Source organism: Melanostigma gelatinosum (assembly GCF_949748355.1).
Source record: "Melanostigma gelatinosum genome assembly, chromosome: 6".
Taxonomy (NCBI): Eukaryota; Metazoa; Chordata; class Actinopteri; order Perciformes; family Zoarcidae; genus Melanostigma; species Melanostigma gelatinosum.
Genome location: NC_136639.1, coordinates 2665270 through 2686019, shown reverse-complemented (window position 1 = coordinate 2686019; position 20750 = coordinate 2665270). Strand labels below are relative to the sequence as shown.

Below are 20750 nucleotides of genomic sequence, written 5' to 3'. Positions count from 1 at the left end.
GTTGTTAGACATACAATAGCTTTAACTTTTTACTGTCACGAGGAACTCTTTACTACTTCGGCAAATTAATGCACTTGAGGATTTCACTTTAAATGCAGATTAGATATTTATTGCAGGTTATATTTAGTTAGTTTGCAGGGGTTACAGCTACAGCTCACATAAAATGTCACTACACATGATTAGTCAATTTAATTATCTTCTTCGATTATACTCATTAGTTTTAGTTGCCGAGACGGCTCGGTTAGAGCTGGATGTCCAATGGTGCGATGAAAAGAGTTCTTTTGGAGTTGTTAGGAGCGAAGGTCCGGCCGGACCCTCGATCCTCCCGCTCCGCAACGGAGCCCGTTCAGCTGTTCTCAAAACTCAGTACAAAGTCTTTCTCAGGCAGCTGCGGCTTTCTCAGTTGTCCAGATGTTAAGAGGCGAGCGGTGGGGAGAGTTAGAACCTTCGTCTTTTAATCTCAATGTCCACGAACAGAGGTCTCTTTTCCGTGAACAGAGACGAAGTCCTCAATACATCAGCTGCAGGCTTTAGTATCTTCTTCCGATGCGCTTGGTACGGCATCCGCGATGAAATCCCAGCTTGCTCTTTGCAAGCATGTCCTTATATTCCTCATATGGGCTGTGATCAGCCCCCACCTGTTTGGTCCATGACTCATCCCCCCCTCCCTCTGGAAAGGGCGTTAAGCCGAACATTGCCTGTATGACTCAACTATTACATCAGTTTCTAGATCTTTCTCTTGACTACACCCAACATCTGGTCTTGATTACAGCAATGTCATTCTTGCCCAATACTTGCCCAATACATCTATCTCAGCTCCACACACAGAAACATTCATTACATTTGTTTAAATCACTTCTATGCAGTTAAACATTTGTTACACAATTGATTAGAACATTTCGTTATATTTATTCATACATTTTATCTGTTTGATTACACTTCAACGTTGAATATATGCTTTGTGCGTTTATAGCCTGACTACTTCTCCCTTGAATGTGTCGACATGTTACCGAGGCAGCTCTGAGAGGTCAACTCTTCTTGACACCCCCTTCTTGAGGTCTCAAGCTGCCGCACCGTGCCCCAGGTAATCCTCTAGGAACTCGTCGTCGTCCTCGGCGGTGATGATGAGAACGTCATCTTCCGGCTCGGACTCGTGTTGCCAGCTGTCGAGCACCACCAGGCCTTCCAGACCTGGTGGCTGGAACTCCAGGAGGGCGTTGTCATCCTCCTCGTCATCTATGGCATCCTTCATCTGCTCGTCCAGGCTCAGCACCAGGGCCAACACATTCTGGTTCAGAATGCTGTCTGGGGAGAGGGAGGCCGGAGTAGGGACGGGGCTGGTTGCTGCTTTGTCCTCCTCCTCGCTTGGAACTATCAATCCTTCAGGGATTACCTCCACCAGCTCGCCGCAGTCCTCGTCGTATCCCCACATCCCCATTAGATTTGGTACTACTCCTGCGAGCATCGTCTGGCTACCCACGTCTCGGTGTTCCACACCCGTGATGCTTGCCGTGTCGTTGTCTTCTTCTGGAGGTGGTACTGGATACTGCAGGGCGGGCAGGCGTGGTCCAATGACGATGAAGCGGCCATCGGTGAGGTGGGTGCTGGACACCCGGATGCCATCAGGATACGCCCATATTTTTGTGTATACTGGGCAGTATACACCATCAGCATAGAGCAGGACCTCTGGTGGGGTTCTTCCAGCGGAAGTCCACACTGGTTTTGCTTTAGCCTCTAATTCCATACAGTCGACTACATTCATCGCCGGCATATAAGGGGTACTTCCTTTGCAGAAGAGGCCGCTGGCTGCTCCTACCGGGAATTGCCCCAGGTAGCATTGGGTGCACCATAGGGCTTGGTTTACCTCCCACAGGTGCAACATTAGCTCCGGAGGAATCCCACAGCGGACACAGCAGACCTCCTCCTGAATGTTGTTGAACACAAAGACTTCATTAATCATTACATTTTTCAGCGCATTTTTACAAGCCAAGCTTTTAGCAAGCAGGGGGTGGTCTTATTTTCATTCTTTTTTAAGGCCCCCTCTCATTATTGGAGCGCTTTGCAGAGCGCCGTTGAGCCAGAGAATGCAGCCATGGAGAGGCCAACACCATTGGAGGAGGTGTTAGGCCTGGGCTTGTAGGCCTAACCCTTCTTGGAAACAAAGGCTCATACAGCATGAGCCAGGCTGCTATCCCGATTGATGATTCAGAACCCAACCAGTAGATGGCGACAGTTATGCCCCAACCTATGCCCCAAAGAGCAATGGCGCCGATCTTGTGGAGCCAACGCCCTCTTCCTCTTTCTTTCATAGCCATGGTCATGACCACGAGATACGTCAGGGCCGCAACCGCCAGAAAGGCCTCGACGATTGCCGAGACCATCTTCAGGGGGTTGTAGAAAACTGCAGCGACGTCGATTACCAGCCAGATGATCACCATTCCACCCTTTACTAGACCGCAGCGAGTAGAGTCGATGTGGATTCTCCCCAGGAGGTATGTAGCGAACCATGTCAGGGTAAGCCACAGTGATCCTCGATAGATGTTTTCAATCGCTGTTTTCAGACACCCTACAGCCAGGGCCAGTATTCTTAGCGGCTGATTCATGGACCATTCGCCCATGCAACAGTAGAAGAACCATATGATCTCAAGGACCCAAAAGTCCAGGTCGGTTAAGCGAAGAAATGGCCTGCATCTGCGTGCTGTGTCGGAGGAGTTCTGTAATGCTTCAGTTACACTCATTCCGAAGGTGGTCATGCCTGGAGTTACAATAGTTGTGGCGTTGGTCATACTCACTCCGAAAGTGGTCATGCCTGGGGGAGAAGTGGCGTTCATGCCTGGAGGTGCAATGGTTGTGGTGTTGGTCATGTTGGTCATCTTGGCTTTCTTAGGTTTATTCGTTCTTTTTTCAGTATGAGGCTCTTGGTTGAGGTTCCGGGTCTGCAATGGCTATGGCGCTCCAGTTGTTCACCCTTTATAGGTGGGTGGACTCCTCCTTCCTTCGTGGGAGGAGTCCCTTCTTCACTTCTCCTTTTTCCTTCAACTTCCCCTTAAAGCACGAGGCAACAGTGGCTGCTACCCCGCCCTTAATGGCGGCACAGATTATCAGGCCCAAGATCACAATACCAACTATCATCAACAAATAAGGCCAAAGCCAGGAGAACAAACTCCCCATCCATCCCTTTATGACCGTGAATCCTTCTCCAATCTTCCCTGCCACTTCTTCCACTACGATGGTTGCGGTCCCGACTATGGAGGCGCCCGTTAGTTCGATCCAACTGCACTCGTGTTCTCGTCGGCCGCTCCCGCAACTCAGCCAGTGTTCTTCTGGCTCGTAGCATGTTCCGTTCCCGTAGAGGCGGTTAGCTCCTACCCATTCAAATCCTTTGTCTTCTTTACCCTCGCAGAGGCTTTTCCTGAAGGCGTGGCCCTCAGCTAGAAAGACTGTAGGGTCGGTTACTGGGGGAATGATTTGGCCGTTCACGTTCACTCTGTCTTTCATGCGATGGCCCAGGATTAAGTTGGTACAGCTGCTAGTCAGAGGCCCTGACCGTCTCCATTTCCCATCTCTAGCCTTCACCCAGGTTACTTCTTGCACGTGGGTTTCATATTCTGTTCCATAGTGGGTCTGGCAATGGTCTTCCCATCCTGGCACAGTCTCACAATGTCCCCCGGCCAGGCTGATGTTGCAGGTCGTGTTTCCTCGGTTGCATTCCATCTTCCAGGGCCGCGGGCCCACATATGGTTCTGGTCGGCTCCAAACCCCAGGCCAGATGTCTCTTTCTTTCGAGTATACTGTGGCCAGGTACTGATACTTCACCCAGTAGTTGTTGGTTTGAGTTAGACATGGCACCACCCATTCTAACACTTCATCCTTCTGTAGGCCCCACCAGGTTGAACCGTCGTCCCGGGTGTGGGCCTCTTTCCATGCCTGCAGGGTTCCTTTGATCGTTTTGTTCGTCTTCAGGCCTGTGCAGTCATATAGCCACGTTCCCCAAGCCCGATACCACTCTTGCCAGAGTGTGCATCTCGGGGAGGCGCCGTCGGCTAGATACTCTGTTCCGTTCAGAGCGATGAACATTTTGTTGGTCACACAAGTGTCAATCTTTTGGAAATCCCCTCTTGGGGCTGTCATTAACTCCTCGGGTTTCGGCAGCTTTTGTACATACATGTCGGTCGTCCTTGGTCCCAAAAGGCCGAAGCTGGCTCTGGAGTAACCCTCCGTGAAGGCTCCTTTGAAATGCGTTAGCTCGGTTATCCATATCCACGGCAGGGTGTTGTTGAGCCAGGCCTCGTGCCGGGCATTAGGTTCGGGTAGATAGATGAACTTATGAGCCTGATACTGTGGTTTGTTTACCGGAGTTATTACGAAGTAATTCTGACCTTCGCAATAAAAGAACACATTCCAGAAGCACTTATCTAGGAGAGGGAGCTTGTTCTTTTTACAATGCTGCGTCCATTTTCTGCTCCGATTTCTCCGAAGACTGTCACTTGACTTGAATAGTGGCAGCTGCGGCTGCCCTTCTTTTTCCTCTGGAACCGTCTCTGAAGCCGTAGGTTGTACTACCTCTTCTTCTTCTTCCCCCTCCTGCGTGACATTCACGGCTCGGCTGGTGAGGTTGTTCCGCTGGCAGTCGGTGGAGTTTCCTAGTGTGGTGTTACCTAGTGGCCTCACTGGCCTCACTTTAACTTTCACCCGCTGTGGTTTACGTCGCGGTTGTGTGGCCTCACAGGTGAGATTGTAGTGTCCCCAGAACATTCCTTCTGCCGGTAAAATCATCAAACACGTATCATTGCGGTGGCTCGCTGCATAGGTTACCTCGGGTTTCCAGTATCCCTCGTTCCCTTGCTCTGCCCATGAGACACATGCCCATGAACAGTACCAGCCTGGGACACCGTTTTCGGGGTAGATCCAATTACACTGTGCCCGTTTTTCTTTTTGTGCTTTCTTCATCATTACCGTAATCTTCATCTCCGCTCCTAGCGTAGATACTTCATCTATCCTCCATGTCGAATTCTCTATTACCTTCTGGAATTCGCCTGCCCAGTCTGTTTCTTCACCCGTGTCGTTGATTTTCGAATCGTTGATTTTCTGTTCCCAGATAGTCATCCACGCGATGATAGTAGCTGTCAGGTTCGGAGCCGTCCCACCCCCTTCTTGGACTTGCCGGGTTGCATTAGAGCCAACCTCAAGGTCCAACCAGGGCGAGGCGTGCTTCTGTCCAGCGAGTTGAGAGAGAACGATCGTTCCAGAGTCGACCGTCCAGCATGTCTGGTCGAACTTCTTTGTGGTAGTGTAGGACACCCTCACATGGGTGAGGGCCCATGGGATACTACCATAGTAGTACAGTATAGCCAGGACAAGGCATAGTCCTGTTAATACTGCTACTACTTTAGCCATTAAGCAAAGCCATAGTCGTTTTCCATTCCGAGGTCGTTCACTTGATTGGTCCAGTCGCTTGCCGGGGCGTCTTAATGAGACGGGGGTAAAGGTTGAGGATCGCCTAAATTCATGAACTCTCCCGTGAAGTAGCGGGAGATCCATGGTCTCGGGTTCTGCAGTGCTCTGGTCGGCAGCACTTCTGGAAGAGGAGCTAGGCATCCGGAGCTGAGGCGCGGGGGAGAGTCAGGATCGCACTGACTAATCCTGCCCTTCAGTAGCTGGTGATATAGCACCGATGGGTATCTGCCAATGGCTAAGTCCAGCCCCCGCCACACCCATTGGTAGTAGGTGACGATTAACGAGGGGGCGCAGGGGGGGGGTTCAAAGCAACCCTCGTTCCCAGCAATTTTTTTGCGCCGCAGCCATGCGTACACCTGTCTGTCCACAAGGTCGATAAGGTTCCGGACTTTGGCAAGAGATGCGTATAACGGCTGGCCGTCGTCCGTCTGGAGCTCCGTCACTTTAGCCCACGCTGCAGCGGGTTCGTGAAGGGCAAGCCTCCAAGTCCGCAATATGGAAGGAGGCAACGCCCTCATGCTCAGGCATGGGTCCGGGTTCGGTGGTCCAAGGCCTGGCAGGCGGTAATGCACCGTACGCAATTGCATGTCCTGGTTCTCAATTACACAGCGCGCGCTGTTTTTCACGTGGAGCGCTATGAGACGCTGCATGACCGGGCTGGTGGTCCAGATCAAATTTTCACCCAGCCAAAGATCAATATAGTCTTCTTGCAAATAATCAGCATAGTTAGGACCCCATCGCAACTTCAGCTGTAGACCCATAACTGTGATGAAAACGGTATTCAGGATCCAGGGGGATTGGTCAGGACAAGGGAGGACTGGCTGCAGCAGCCACGGATTGGTCCAATTGACTATGGCTCTGTCATATTGGAGTTGCCATCCTGTGCGAAAAGCAGTCAGTAATTCCGCCTTCCCGGGTATTGACAGGTCAAACGAGCGCCTATATTCGCCATTGCTGCAGAAATAGGCGCCGGATCCACAGAGGCCTTTTCGGTATGCAAAATCGCGCTGGGGTCTGTCCAAAAAGACACTTTCGTTAGGCAATTGCAGATATGGCCTTCTTTGTGCGAGAAGAGACAGAGAGACTATTGGTAGGTCCCTGCAATCTTTGTTTGGTGGGTTTGGCAGCGACATGTTGACAATCAAGTTCCGTGTTTTCCAGCAGCTATACTTTTCTAAGTGCTGCTACTGCGAGGCTTTCCACCCCGCTGCAGTTTGCGAAATGACTTCCGTGCCCAAGCGGTCAAACCTTTTGCGTCTGCGCGTGGGTTTGGAGGAGGCTCCGCCTCATCCGCTCTGGTCAGCTCCACCCCGACGGAGTACACACCGTCGAATGGAACCATCACGGTTTTCAGCGTCACCATGACGCGCATTGTGCTGGCCTCCCATGTAGGCGTTGGCGCTCTGGCCGCCCAAGAGCCCGGTAGTTGCATAACACCGTCTCTCCGCCACCCCTCTGGGGTGACCGTGAAAATCTTACTCTTTTCCTTGGTCCTGGCACCGGTGTGGTGGAAGGCGTCCAGATCCGTGGTGTTATACTGGAGATTCGTGCCGCGAGCACCAGCCTCTGTTGGCACTGGGGCAAGCTCACGTACTGGCACATCCGGATCACAAAACACATCTTCGATTAACACGCGCCAGGTTGTTAATTCCCAGGGCCCCATCCACCCTTCTCGTGTTACCATTTCCAAGCGGCAATCGGGTAAGTTTGCTGCGGTGGCTGCGTACCCTGGGTCATCAGGGCTGCGATAGACCCTGAAGGCCCCTGGGATCTGTACGGAAGACAGGGGCGGGTTGGCAACCTCGGCCTGGCCTGGGCTGTATGGCCAGTTCCTTTCCACCGACTCCCACCAGGATCTCATGGGGACAGCACTACTGTTTCCACTTGCTTCGTGTGGATCGCCGTCGAGTGGGCTCATAGCTGGTGCCGAGGGTCCTCCAGTCTCCTTGTGTGATAGATCAACAGGAGCGGCAGCACCCTCACCTTCCCACAAGGCGGGTGCCAGGGTTTGTATTGGCTGAAGAAACTTTCTCACCTGCCATCCGTCGGCTGCTCCAGCTTGCACCAGCAGTCCATTCAGCTGGAGTACGGAGCAAGACGCACAGAGGAGCAGCCTGTGTCCATCCCATTGGCAGACACAGTCCTTAAGGTTCAGCTTTGTCCCCCGCAGATCCCACTGGATGACGAAGTGCAACCTTGGTAAAAGCGCTATACGACAAAAACCGCACACATATGCATCCAAAACCTTCACTGGTTTGTGGGTCATACGGTCAAATTCCTTTCTTCGTCCAGAGACCCGGTGTGGTTTCTTGTTTCCGGGTCCCTGCCATGTGAGGTTAAGGGTGGTCGGCAGCAGGCAGACCACACAATCATTCTTGATTTCTTTCCATGTTAAGACTTCATTCTCTTCTGAGAGAAAGCCCTTTTTTGCATACTCCAACTTCTTCATGGCTCTTCCTGCCCAGAGCCCCGTAGTACTCCTTCTCATGTTAACCACCCCTTTGACATTGGCCACTCTGACAAAGGGTGGTAAAGCTTGTATGTTGGTGGCCATTCTTGAGTTCCTGGTTTTCTCCTAGTACGGAACTGGCTTCAGCTGCCCTACTCCTTGGATTCCTTTCTTCTTGAGTTGAACAGTATTACTGTCCAAAATCTTGACAATTATGTCTGATTTATCGTACTTGGCTTTGACTGCAGAGTTAGAAGCACCGACCTGAGCCTTGATCCAGACGCGCTGTCCTACTCGAAGTGGCACCTTTTGCTCAAGCTTGGGCTCTGTATCTTCTGAGCCCCGCCCCACTTCCTGTGATGTGAAGGGGCGGCGCATCAGCTCCTCCGCAGGGGAGGGCCTGTCACTTCGGTAGCGGTCGTTCAGGGTTTTGGCGATTTCCAGGGTCTTAGTGCTCCATTCTCTCGAGTTGGCATTTTTCCCAATCCAACTTTTCACCAAGCCAATGGTCCTTTCCACCACCCCGTTAGCCTGGGGGGTGTATGGGGGAGAGTAGATCCTCATTACCCCATGCTGTTGGCACCACTGGTCCACTTTTGCGTTGCGAAAATGCGTTCCGTTGTCAGTCCTGAGCTCTTTAGGCAATCCCAAGTAGCCACAGACTTGGTCCAGCATGCTAACAACACTGTTGCCATTAGCTTTTCTTACTGCTTTTGTGGTTACATACCCTGACATGGAGTCCACTAGCACCAACAGGTACTTTTCTCCACATTTACCCGGTACCCCTAAGGGTCCTGCCACATCCATGCAGATAGAACCCCAGGGTACGGTACTTTTAATGGTGAGTCCTCCCACTCTTTGTCCTCTCCTTCCTGCGTTGTATCGACCACACAACTCACAGTCTTGAAGGATTCTGCGGACTTCTTTTTCAGGAATCCAGAGTCGCTGCTTTTCCAGTTCCCTTCGTGTTGGAACGGTGCCTGCATGTCCAAGTGCTCCATGCACTGCTTGCACCACCTCCTTCACGTTCTCTTCTGGGACTACCCGTCCTTTGGGCAAATCTTCCCACTTCTCGATCCCAACAAAGACAATTTGTCTCATCTGGACGAAACGATCCACTTCTTCGTTTCCTTGCCAATGAGTTCCTGCTCGCGTGTGGGCCCTCTGGTGCACCACTTCGAGCTCCATTGTTAGCCTCAATTCGGCTATTTTTCTCCATAGGTTTTCGTGAGCTACTTTCTTGTTTTTAGCACTCTCAAAACCATTTTCTTCCCATATGGACAGGTCTTCGTTAAGGGCCTGAGCACAGTAGTAACTATCAGTTATGACTCTAGCTCTTTTCACCTTTCTTCGCTCCAACTCGAGCAAACCTTCCAGTATTGCTGTCACTTCCCCGGTCTGGGCACTGCCGGGGATTTGGCCTCGTTGTCTGAAGCGCTCCTTCTCTTTGTGCTTGAGAATGAAGCCCCAGTAGGCTTTGTCGTCTTGTCCTTTTCGCGAGCCGTCGGTGTATAGAGCCCACTCTATCGGTTCGGCTGGCTTCTCGTCCTGTGTCGTCTTTTTCTTACTCACGGGTTGTGCAGGGCCGATTTCGAGGTCTGGGTCCAGTAGGATGTCTTCCCAACGTCCCCATCTCGCGTTCGTCGCCTTCGTGCTCTCTACCGTGGCTTTTCTTAGGAATCGATGGACCTGGCTTTGCGTGAGGACCCTGATGCCCTGCCCTTGAGCAAGATCTTTCAGGGTGCTCCAATACCTTGCCAGAACTGCCAACTCCTTCTCTTCTGCTGGATATTTCTTTTCCACGGAGGACAGGGTGTAGCTCCACAAAGTGACTATTCCCCCGCCCTCGTTGCACACTTTTACCACTGCGTCATCGTCGTTGCAACTGACCTCTGCCACCAGCTTTGTTGTAAGGCTTCGTGGCTCCAGCCGCAAAGCTTCTTTAATGGCTGTCCGCAGGTTTTCCAAACTGTTTTGATCCGTTGCGGTCCATTCCCACTTCTTGTGGGCATCTTCTGGCTTTTCTTTTCGTAGTTTTACATACAGTGGTCTTGCATACTTCTGGTAGCTAGGGACATGGTCCCTAACGTAGTTGCAGAGCCCCAGCACCTGCTGTAGTTCGTTCAGCGAGGTTGGCGGGTCGATCTGCTCCACTTTTTCCCGGAATCCGTCTGAGAGTCCCAGGTCGTTGGAGACCTGGAACCCCAGGTAGTTCACTTGGAATCGTCCAAATTGGCATTTTTTCAGATTCAATTTCAAGCCTGCTGCGGTTAGTCGTTCTACGACTTTTCTCAATTTTTGCAGATGTTCTTCTTCGGTGTCATCTGCAATGAATACATCATCGATGTAGATTGTTGTCTCTAGGCCGTCGAGTATGTCCATCACGGCTGACTGGAAAACATTCGGAGAGTTTTTGTAGCCTTGCGGTAGCCGTTCCCAGACGTACGCTTTACCTTTGTGGGTGAACGCTGTCTTGCCCTGGGAGGCTTTGGCTAGCCTCAACGAGAAAAATCCGTTTGCCAGATCTATGCAGGATTTGTACCTTTTCAGTCTTAGTGTCTTCAGCGTCCCTTGGGGGTTGATCAGGCTGGCTCGGTTGGCGACAGTCCTGCGGTTGAGGGCCTTGAAGTTGATAACAGGTCTCCAGCCACCTCCCGATGACTCAGGCTTCTTGACTGCCTGTATTGGGCTGTTTGTGATGGGATTTGGCTCCTCGCGCACCACTCCTAGTTCGCTGAGCTCCGTGACTATCAGGTCCATTTCTGCAACTGCCCCTGGATTCAGGGGGTATTGGCGGACAGGCGGGTGTACACCCCCTTCTATGGTGTGGGTGTACTTCGCACCCATGTCTCCACAGTCATTTTTGAATCTAGCCACTCCGGCTTTGGAAAGTATGTCTTCTAGCGTTTCTTTTCCCTCCGGAGAAAGGTCGCTGTCTTCGATTTGTTGCTTGGTCACTTCTGGAATGTTCACTGGTTTATACCACTCCGGTGATAACGATCCCATCTGGATTAGTTTTGCCCCGAGGACTCTGAGTCGCTGTTGTATTGGGGTTCGATTTCCTGGGCTGCTATGCAGCTCTTTTAAGTCTGTTATTGTCATTAAATTGTAGGGTCCTAGAGCCCATACAACTCCTTTCCAGACGCCAAACGGAATCTTTTTGATGGTTCCGTCGGCTAGTTGAACAGTCAGGTGTCCTTTTGTTTCAAGGCATTTGCGGGTCATCGACACTTCTGCACCAGTATCTACCTGATAGGGGATTCCATCCACGTCGGTGTATATGTCGTCCCCCACCCAATAGGCATGATCCACTGTGACCCGCGCCCGCTTAGCCATTACTTTCTCTGCCCTTCGCTCCCAGCTTCCATGCGGGAGACACGAAGGGCCTGTTTCTGTTCTGTCGTCAGCTTGTTGTAATCCTCGGTAGAGAGAAAACCGCTCTTGTTGGCTGGTGGGGGCCGTGGCCCCTCCTGTTGTTGATCCGGCTGGGCCCTGTGGTAAACGCCCTGCCTCTGGAAGCCTTCTTGCCTTGGAGCTCCCTGCTCTCTCTGGTTGCCTTGTGGACCCCGCTGAGGTCCTTGCTCTCGCGGGTAGCCTTGGTAGCCTTGAGAACCCCTCCGGAATCCTGGCTCACGCTCGTAGTTTTGTGGACTCCTCTGGAATCCTCCCGACTGCCTTCTCTGTGTCTGTGAAGGACCGGGTCCCTCGGCGGGCCTTGCGTTGTCATACGAGGGCCTGGGAGCCGGCGGCTTCGGCTGGTTTCCTTTTTCTCTTTTGTCTTCCAAGTGTTTTTTCTTCAAATCCCACTTTCTTACTGTTTCTTGGATTTGCTCTGTGGTACTTTTGTTGATGTTTAGGGTCACAAAATCGATGTCATTCATTAGGCCCTTTGTCAGCTTCCTAAGGACTTGCACACTTCTGTCCGGCGGAATCGCCTGTCGCAAGGCGTACCATGCCTGGGTGAGAGTTTGCCCTTTGTCTAAGCTTTTTCTTGCCTTGTCGATGTGTGACTCCTCGTCTTCGCAGTCTTCCAACACTAATCTTCGGTAGTGCTGTTCCGCGGTTTCTTCAGGACCCATCGGTTGGTCCGTCACATGAGCCAGCCACAATCTTTTCGCCTCATCGTTTGTGGAGCTAGCTTTCACCATAAGCCATTTCTGTGTCAGATATTCTTGCACCGATTCTTTTGGGTCTCGGTTTGTCACCATCGCCTTGATCTTTTTGAACTCACCAAAGCTCTGGGTGGAAGCCTGCATCTTTGTTATGCAGTCATTTTCTTCAGCGGTGGCGAGGCAGCTGCTTCGTGCGAGGCTCTGCCCTGGAGGTGGCTGTTCGTCCTCGGTGTCCGAGATGTCTTGCCTCCGCTCTTTGTCTTCCTCCGCTGCCAGCTTGTAGGCTGCTTTCTTCAGGCGTCGCAACATGACGTCGTACACGATTGTCACAAAGCCTGTGCGAAAGTTACCCGTCAGCTCCGTGGCTGTTGCGAGGGAGCCGTAGGTCGGGGTCATTAGAAAATTCGCCCATTCTCTTTTTGTCGCGTAGACCATTGTTCCTTTCATTCCTTCGAGGTCGTGCAGCCATATTTCTGGAACATCATAACTTGTTTGACCGACCTCTGGAGCATAGGCTTTTCTTCCGTCTTTGGTGGTCATGGGCCCGTAACGATCGTCTCGGGGGAATTTCAGCGAAGCCGTGCACACTGAAACTAGGGGCAGCGCGTTCTTCTTGCCTTTTCTGCTTCCTATTCTCAGGTCGGTCATTCCTCCTGGAGCATCGTATTCGATGGAGGTCAGGCTTGGCGCTGTTTCTTCTTCATCTGAACTCACATCTGCCGCTTCTTCCTGCGCCTCTCTTTCTGGCTCTGCTGACGGCGAGGCCGGCTGAACTGGTTCTGGCGTTCTCTGTGGAGTCCTGGGACTTTCCCTGATCCCGCCGGGACTTCCAAACCTTATCATGGGCGCTTCTCTTTCTCCAGAGTAGTGCATTGTCTGCACGCCGACGGACTCTGCTGGGCTGGGGATCCCCCGTGGAGGTTTGGTTGGCACGGGGGTTTCCTCTTCTGTCTGCACCGCTACTGTCCGGGGAGAGGGGATTGGAGTTCTTCTTTCCTTTTGTGGTTTTTCCTGGCTTGAGCTGACCTGTGGCCGTCGCTCCTCTCGTCCTGAAGGACCGGGTGTTGATTCCTGGTTGCTCCTCTGCTCGGTCCTGGTTTCTTTCTTCAATCTTACTGATTGCGGGAGCCGTGGCAGAACTGCTTTCGCAACTGGGGCGTTCTCGTCCTCGTATTCCGGCGGTCCTGCCCTCCAGTTGTTTGGCCCCTCCGTTTTGAAGAGGGGTCTCAGTATTCTCTCTTTTCTCTCGTGGTATTGGGCCACCGAGGTGACTAACACCAACTCGCGGATGTTGTTCCACCCGTGGGGAGCGTTCATCAGGAGGTGCAGAATCCTCATTGCCGCTTCTTCTGCTACCTCCCATGGTAGGTTGCCGGACCTGGCGCCGTCGTTACATATAACGACTCTTTTGTAGGACAATTCGCTTGCTCGGGTGACACCTTTTTCTAATGCCTCCTCTATGCTGTCCCGATAGGCGTTCTGATCTTCGCTATCTTCATATCTTTCGATCGGTACGTGTAGTACCGCAAAATGGCTTGATGCTCCGCCGCTCGTAACCACCACCTCCTCCTGTCTCTGTCTACATCCGTGGAGGCGCACCTCAAGTTCTTCTTTGTAGAGGCTGCCTGCCTCTCTTACCAGACTCTTTCTGAACCGGGAGATATGAGGCTTTAGATGTGAGTTGGTTAAGACAACCAGTCCATGGCTGTCTAGGTCCCAAGGCTCTCCGAAGTGGTTATATGCGGTTAACCCTGTCTGGTTTGCATATTTTTTGGTCCCCTCGGGCATTCTTTTCAATTTTTGAAGATGCTCTTCTGGGTTCGGGGAGTGAACATGTCTGGTCTTACCCCTAGCTTTCTGGGGCCGCCTCGGCTCTGGGCCGTTGTAGTCCTTCAGGATCGTGCGTACTGCAGTGGCAGCGGGAGTCCCGGATCCCATGGAGGGCGGGAGCAGTTGGTACTCGTCGCTCTCGTTCAGCTTTGAGTCTTCCCCCACTTCGTCCTCCTCTGAGATCTCCTCGTCTTTGCCACTGTCCTGTTCGTCTCCCACTTCGGCTTCCGAGGACGCCTCCGTAGAGGAGTCCGTGTACACCTCGGTCCCTTGGGTGCTGTGCTGATCGTCGCCGGTCTCCTCAGTATAACTTAGGTTGGTGGCTATGTATGCCGCTATTGCGTCTTGCTCTTTTTTATTTTCTTTATAGCGGGCGGTGGCTATCACTTTCTGCTTTATAGTCACTGCCCCCGCTCCGATTTCTGCGGCGAGCATCTTCACGACTGAGTCGTATTCTTTTGATGGGCTAATAATGGTGACTATTTTTCCTTTAATAACCCTCATTACTACTAGCCACCAGTGTAGCCACTCTCCCACTTTCTGTTTGCCTGAGGGGGGTCCTGCACACCCTACCACTGCCGCCACCATTCCGGACTTATGGGTGAGGGGAGCAAGATAACCCCCCTCCCTTTCGCAATTCTTTTTTACTTCTTCTCCCACCTTCGCTCTATCTGCTTTTTCATGCAGCACGATTAGGTGTTGTTGAATAGATTTGTCCCAGGTGTCCCATCCTCTGCCATTCAGGATGATCTGATGTTGGACGTTGCTTCTGCCTCTTGGAGCCGGTGTCGGTGTCTGTACTCCCGATGTCGCTCCGTGTGGTCCAGCGTCGTCCGTCTGCTGGTCCGGGCTGTCGTCTACTGCCTGGTCCGGGGTCGATGGCGCTGGCACGTCCTGCTGAGTCGTCGCCGTCTGCGGGCTGCCTCCGTCGCCGTCGGGTCCTCTCTGCTGTCCGGCGGCGCTTCCTCCATCAGGGCCTTTGGCTCGTCCCGCTGGGTCGCCTCCGCCGTCATCGGATCCTCCGGGCGATGCTTCCATCTTGGACTTTGTCTTTGTCTTTGTTGTCTCGAGTCGCCTTCCTCCCAAAGCCTCTCGTCGCGCGTTGAGGAAGGGATGGGATCAGGCTCTGGTCCCTCTACAGGTCGGGCGAGTCTGGTCGATACTCCCCGTCGCCTGCGGATTCTCCTGTGTTGGCCTGTAAATACCACACACAGCTTCGATTCGTGGATGTCTTCGCAATCGGACTTCTTCGAGGCTTGGGCAGCTTTGCTTTCTACCACAACGCCTCACCTCAGGTCTTTTCGTACACGAACGACAGCCTCTCTTAGCTGCCGGGGTTCTTCTTTTGGACTCAACGTACTCCTTTTCCGTCGAGCCCCACGTTGTGGGCGCCACGTGTTAGATCCTGGGTACTTCTGGCCCGATACGGGGCTAATTACTGACTCAGCTCTCTATTAAAAGATTCTCGAGCTGGTGTTCTGGCGAGGGAACTCGCCTGGCTCCGCTAACTGCCGTTACTCCCGACGTCTACCCTGCTTCCTCCGGTCAGAGCGCGCTCGGCCGAGAGACCAGTCCTGGCCCCGGGCGCTCCTACCAGTCGCGTCGGTTATGGCAGCTTCCCTCTTATGGATCCGCGCTCTTGGTAAATGCCAGGTTAGGTTTTAACGGCTAGGATTAATTCTTGCTAAAACCGTAAGGGATTGTTCAGTGGATTCGGTCTCTAGGATAACCTTTCAGAACTCAGTTGTTAGACATACAATAGCTTTAACTTTTTACTGTCACGAGGAACTCTTTACTACTTCGGCAAATTAATGCACTTGAGGATTTCACTTTAAATGCAGATTAGATATTTATTGCAGGTTATATTTAGTTAGTTTGCAGGGGTTACAGCTACAGCTCACATAAAATGTCACTACACATGATTAGTCAATTTAATTATCTTCTTCGATTATACTCATTAGTTTTAGTTGCCGAGACGGCTCGGTTAGAGCTGGATGTCCAATGGTGCGATGAAAAGAGTTCTTTTGGAGTTGTTAGGAGCGAAGGTCCGGCCGGACCCTCGATCCTCCCGCTCCGCAACGGAGCCCGTTCAGCTGTTCTCAAAACTCAGTACAAAGTCTTTCTCAGGCAGCTGCGGCTTTCTCAGTTGTCCAGATGTTAAGAGGCGAGCGGTGGGGAGAGTTAGAACCTTCGTCTTTTAATCTCAATGTCCACGAACAGAGGTCTCTTTTCCGTGAACAGAGACGAAGTCCTCAATACATCAGCTGCAGGCTTTAGTATCTTCTTCCGATGCGCTTGGTACGGCATCCGCGATGAAATCCCAGCTTGCTCTTTGCAAGCATGTCCTTATATTCCTCATATGGGCTGTGATCAGCCCCCACCTGTTTGGTCCATGACTCATCCCCCCCTCCCTCTGGAAAGGGCGTTAAGCCGAACATTGCCTGTATGACTCAACTATTACATCAGTTTCTAGATCTTTCTCTTGACTACACCCAACATCTGGTCTTGATTACAGCAATGTCATTCTTGCCCAATACTTGCCCAATACATCTATCTCAGCTCCACACACAGAAACATTCATTACATTTGTTTAAATCACTTCTATGCAGTTAAACATTTGTTACACAATTGATTAGAACATTTCGTTATATTTATTCATACATTTTATCTGTTTGATTACACTTCAACGTTGAATATATGCTTTGTGCGTTTATAGCCTGACTACTTCTCCCTTGAATGTGTCGACATGTTACCGAGGCAGCTCTGAGAGGTCAACTCTTCTTGACAATATATATATATAAATATATATATATATATATATATATATATATATATATATATATATATATGTTTTCAAAGCAGGATTTCTGAGGACGGACAGTCAGTCAAACAGCAGGAACGTCACTCACAATAAAAAAGAAACAGGTTTAACGGCGAAAAGCGAGACGGTTTTATGAATCATGAATTCATTTTTTCTCCAAACAATCCGATGGCGAGTCAGAGCTCACAGACAAGGACGAAGGCTTCACATCACAGAATCTGAACTCTTCTGACTGACAGAACTAAGGAGCGTCGTGAGCTCTCAGGGTTTTCTTCTTTTTACAGCAGAACTCTTTCACGGACCACTTCTGCCCAAAGATGTCCTCTGAGGAGGAAAGACAAGCTGCAGCCTCAGAGCCTGCTGCCTCATATCCACCGTTTCACTGTCAGATATCTGATATCTGATATCTGATATCTGATATCTGATATCTGATATCTGATATCTGATATCTGAGCATCCGTAGAATTAACAACCGGACGTTACGGAGCTTCCTCACAGATAAAGCTGTTTACGTTTGAAATAGAATATTAAGAGAAACATGCATATTATAGTCACATGTAGTAGAATAATCTTTAAAAACAGTGGACACCAAAGGATTTATGTGACAGATTTCCTTCCATCACCAGTGAACACAACACAAACAACATGCATCACGACTGTAACACAGTTTTACCATTTGGGACGATCAAGTCTTGAAATAGCCACGTGATTACCGTATTAATTATTAAAGATAGGCAACATTAACTGTGCGTGCTGCGCTGTTTCCTGTGAACTTAAACCAGCAATGATGGGCCACAGAGCTGCTCCCTTCACTTCACTTTCTCTTTCCTTCTGAGATTGGAGTTCACAGAAGTTCGGCGGTGTCTGTGTCTCGCCCACACAGTTTGGATTCATCGCCTGATTTTGCAATTTTCACGACACTTTTTCTTGTCTTTTTGCAAACACACTCAAAGTGAAATGTAAAGAAAGTACCTTGTAGGATTGCCCCTCGTGCAAGCAGGAAGGTTTCTGAGAGGAACACTCCGGGCAGCACCTCCCCGGGAGGTGAACGAGCTCAGAACCCTGAGAAGATAGAAAATATGGATTTAAATGTTAAACTGCAGGGAAGCCACAAGTCTTCACTCTAAAAGACGAGTCAGGAGGTGAAGAGCGTTGTTGTTTCACACGCAGCATGATAAACAGCACGCCATTCATACTGGCTTTCAATTCAACTTCATTTTACCTCTACCAATACCACTGACGATAGCTGGTGAGCTGATACGTCTCACTGCGGCAAATTAAACCGACTGTGGGACACGGTGAGCAAAGCAACTGCGACATCTCCCATTACCGTTTCAGTGGCCCACTCGAAGGGAAGGAAATGGGATTTCTGGCTGCTGACATGTTGCATTTTGGGGGATAGGAGAACTGAGAACAGGTGGAGGCTGCAGGAAGAGAACCCTGGGTCCACACATGATGTTCCACACTGACTCCTAACAGTATAAGTATGAGCTTTAGTAGGTTACACACATTATCCATGTACTCCTACGTGGATTACAGGTCTTGGTGTCAATTGGTGCTGATTTATAGTGAATTATGTGGCGTTTCAACTTGTTTTGCACTCAAATGGGATATTTCTGAGAGAATAGCTGCTCTACATTCAGGAGAGTCAGGATTCCTTTTACTCTCTGTGCTGTTAATAGCAGGCCAACAGTCGACCAATGCCATTGATGTAACAGGTAGATGTGCTTGCATGCATTTGATTTGATCCGATCCAGCCTTTCAGGGCCTCGAAGGAAATGTTCGTGGCAACAAAACTCCAGCGTCCAAAGATGAGGTCAGATTTGCTCCTCAGTTTATAATGAAGACTCACCTGCGGGCATTCCACGCGTCCGCACTCGGCCCTCTGGCAGACGACCTGGCCGCGGTTGCAGGTGCAGAACTCGCAGCCCGTGCCGTTCCACATGTCTCCGTGGTAGCGCACGCCGTCCTCGTACGGGCAGCTTCCTTTGGCGGCGGCGCATCCGTCACAGCACTGACCCGCTCGCTTCACTTTGGTCTGACCCTGCGAGGGAGAAGCCGTTTGTGATTGTTTGTGTTTTTTCACAGACGACGTCAACGAAGCCACGGAAAGCCGAGCTTTCACCAAAAACGTCTTCACGGACTCTTTGTTGTTCGTTGCATTGTGTCGGTTGAATGACTTTCCCTCTTGTGGGGCAACAACATTCTGAAAGGAACTGAACCATATTGATGTGTGGTAGATGTATATTGAGAGATAATTAACAGTGAATGTAGAGCTCCATTAGAACGCACGGGGGAGCCTCGCTGTTGCGCCTTCAGATATTCAGTGCGTGTGTGTGTGTGTGTGTGCGTGTGTGTGTAAGGCTACTCACCTTGTCGCAGGTGACGGGCCGACAGGTGTGTGTGTGGCATTTAGACTGACCCCGGTCACACACACATGTGGTGCAGGCGTTCTTCTGCCACTGCTCACCATGCTGCAAAGATACACACAGATACACACACTCAGACGTCTGTAAACCACACACACACACACACACACGCTCGTACACGGTCCTACACACACACAGTGATTTAAAGGCTGATTGTGGGAAACTTTAAGCTCATTTGAACTCAATGGGCGTCGACTCTCCTGTGTTGGCATACAGAGCAGGTATCGGATGAGTCATGAAAGCCCTTCTAGCTGGGTGGTGAATTAAAGAGCCATGGACAGAGTAACGTCTTCATCAACTCGTGGTAGATGAAGTATTTGTCTTTGCACTGAAGTGAAGGGAAGCAGTCCCACAGCGGCTCCATGCCTGATGTGTTGTGCGCGTTAAATATATAATCTGTTTCAGTGTGGGGTCCGCTTCCTGTAGCTGTCAGAGTGAATCCTTCCTCTTCAGGTCTAAACTGCTCCGTTAAATATTGACTGAAGCACGCAGGACACGGATTGATTCATTATTTCACAAGAAAGAGGACGTTTCTCACTGATCTAACCGATGATCAAAACTCTGTGAAGCAGTTAGCGGAGCTCTCTGGACACCACCAGCCTGCATGAAGTATAAACGTGTGTTAAAGGAGCTCAGATCTTTATTTCAGTGGACTGAAACTCACATCTGGTTCAATACGAGTTCAAACGGCTTCAGTCTCACCTGAACAAACACGCTGATCTAAAGAGGCCTGAAGGAACGGCTCTGAACAGGTTTAAAGTGAAGGAAGTCATTCATTACACACACACACACACACAGCTGTACAATAAAGCATTCACACACATACTGTATGCACATTATTACACACATCCACACACAGAAACACCAAAAACATGCAGCACACATAGGTACACCGCATGTAAAACTGTTTATCTTGTTTGTGTGATATCAACTTTAACGAGTCAAACCAAAAATAGTCCCAAAGCGCTCACACACACACACGCACCCACACACACTCACACACACACACGATCAAAGGAGAAACTTGGCAGTGAGAGATGGAGTGTCTTCACTGTAAACACAGCAGGAGAAAGCAGGAGGCAGCAGATGAGGTGGTGCACACTGAGATTAGAGAGGAGAGGTGGAGGAGGAGGAGAGGAGAAGAGGAGAGGTGGAGGAGGAGGAGAGGAGAAGAAGAGAGGTGGAGGAGGAGGAGAGGAGAAGAGGAGAGGTGGAGGAGGGGAGGAAAGGAGAGGTGGAGGAGGAGAGGAAAGGAGAGGTGGTGGAGGAGGAGAGGAGAAGAAGAGAGGTGGAGGAGGAGGAGAGGAGAAGAGGAGAGGTGGAGGAGGAGGAGAGGAGAAGAGGAGAGGTGGAGGAGGAGGAGAGGAGAAGAGGAGAGGTGGAGGAGGAGGAGAGGAGAAGAGGAGAGGTGGAGGAGGGGAGGAAAGGAGAGGTGGAGGAGGAGAGGAAAGGAGAGGTGGAGGAGGAGGAGAGGAGAAGAAGAGAGGTGGAGGAGGAGGAGAGGAGAAGAGGAGAGGTGGAGGAGGAGGAGAGGAGAAGAGGAGAGGTGGAGGAGGAGGAGAGGAGAAGAGGAGAGGTGGAGGAGGAGGAGAGGAGAAGAGGAGAGGTGGAGGAGGGGAGGAAAGGAGAGGTGGTGGAGGAGAGGTGAAGAG

The 20750-nt window shown here is 50.9% G+C and overlaps 1 protein-coding gene across 1 annotated transcript in view; it reads right to left on the bottom strand.

Moving 5' to 3' along the window:
- fras1 (Fraser extracellular matrix complex subunit 1) overlaps window positions 1-20750 on the bottom strand; it is a 184638-nt gene that overhangs the window by 103924 nt on the left and 59964 nt on the right. The window contains 3 exon segments of the mRNA XM_079270426.1: window positions 17642-17731; window positions 18522-18713; window positions 19042-19143. Of these exon segments, the coding sequence (XP_079126552.1) occupies window positions 17642-17731; window positions 18522-18713; window positions 19042-19143 (384 nt within the window).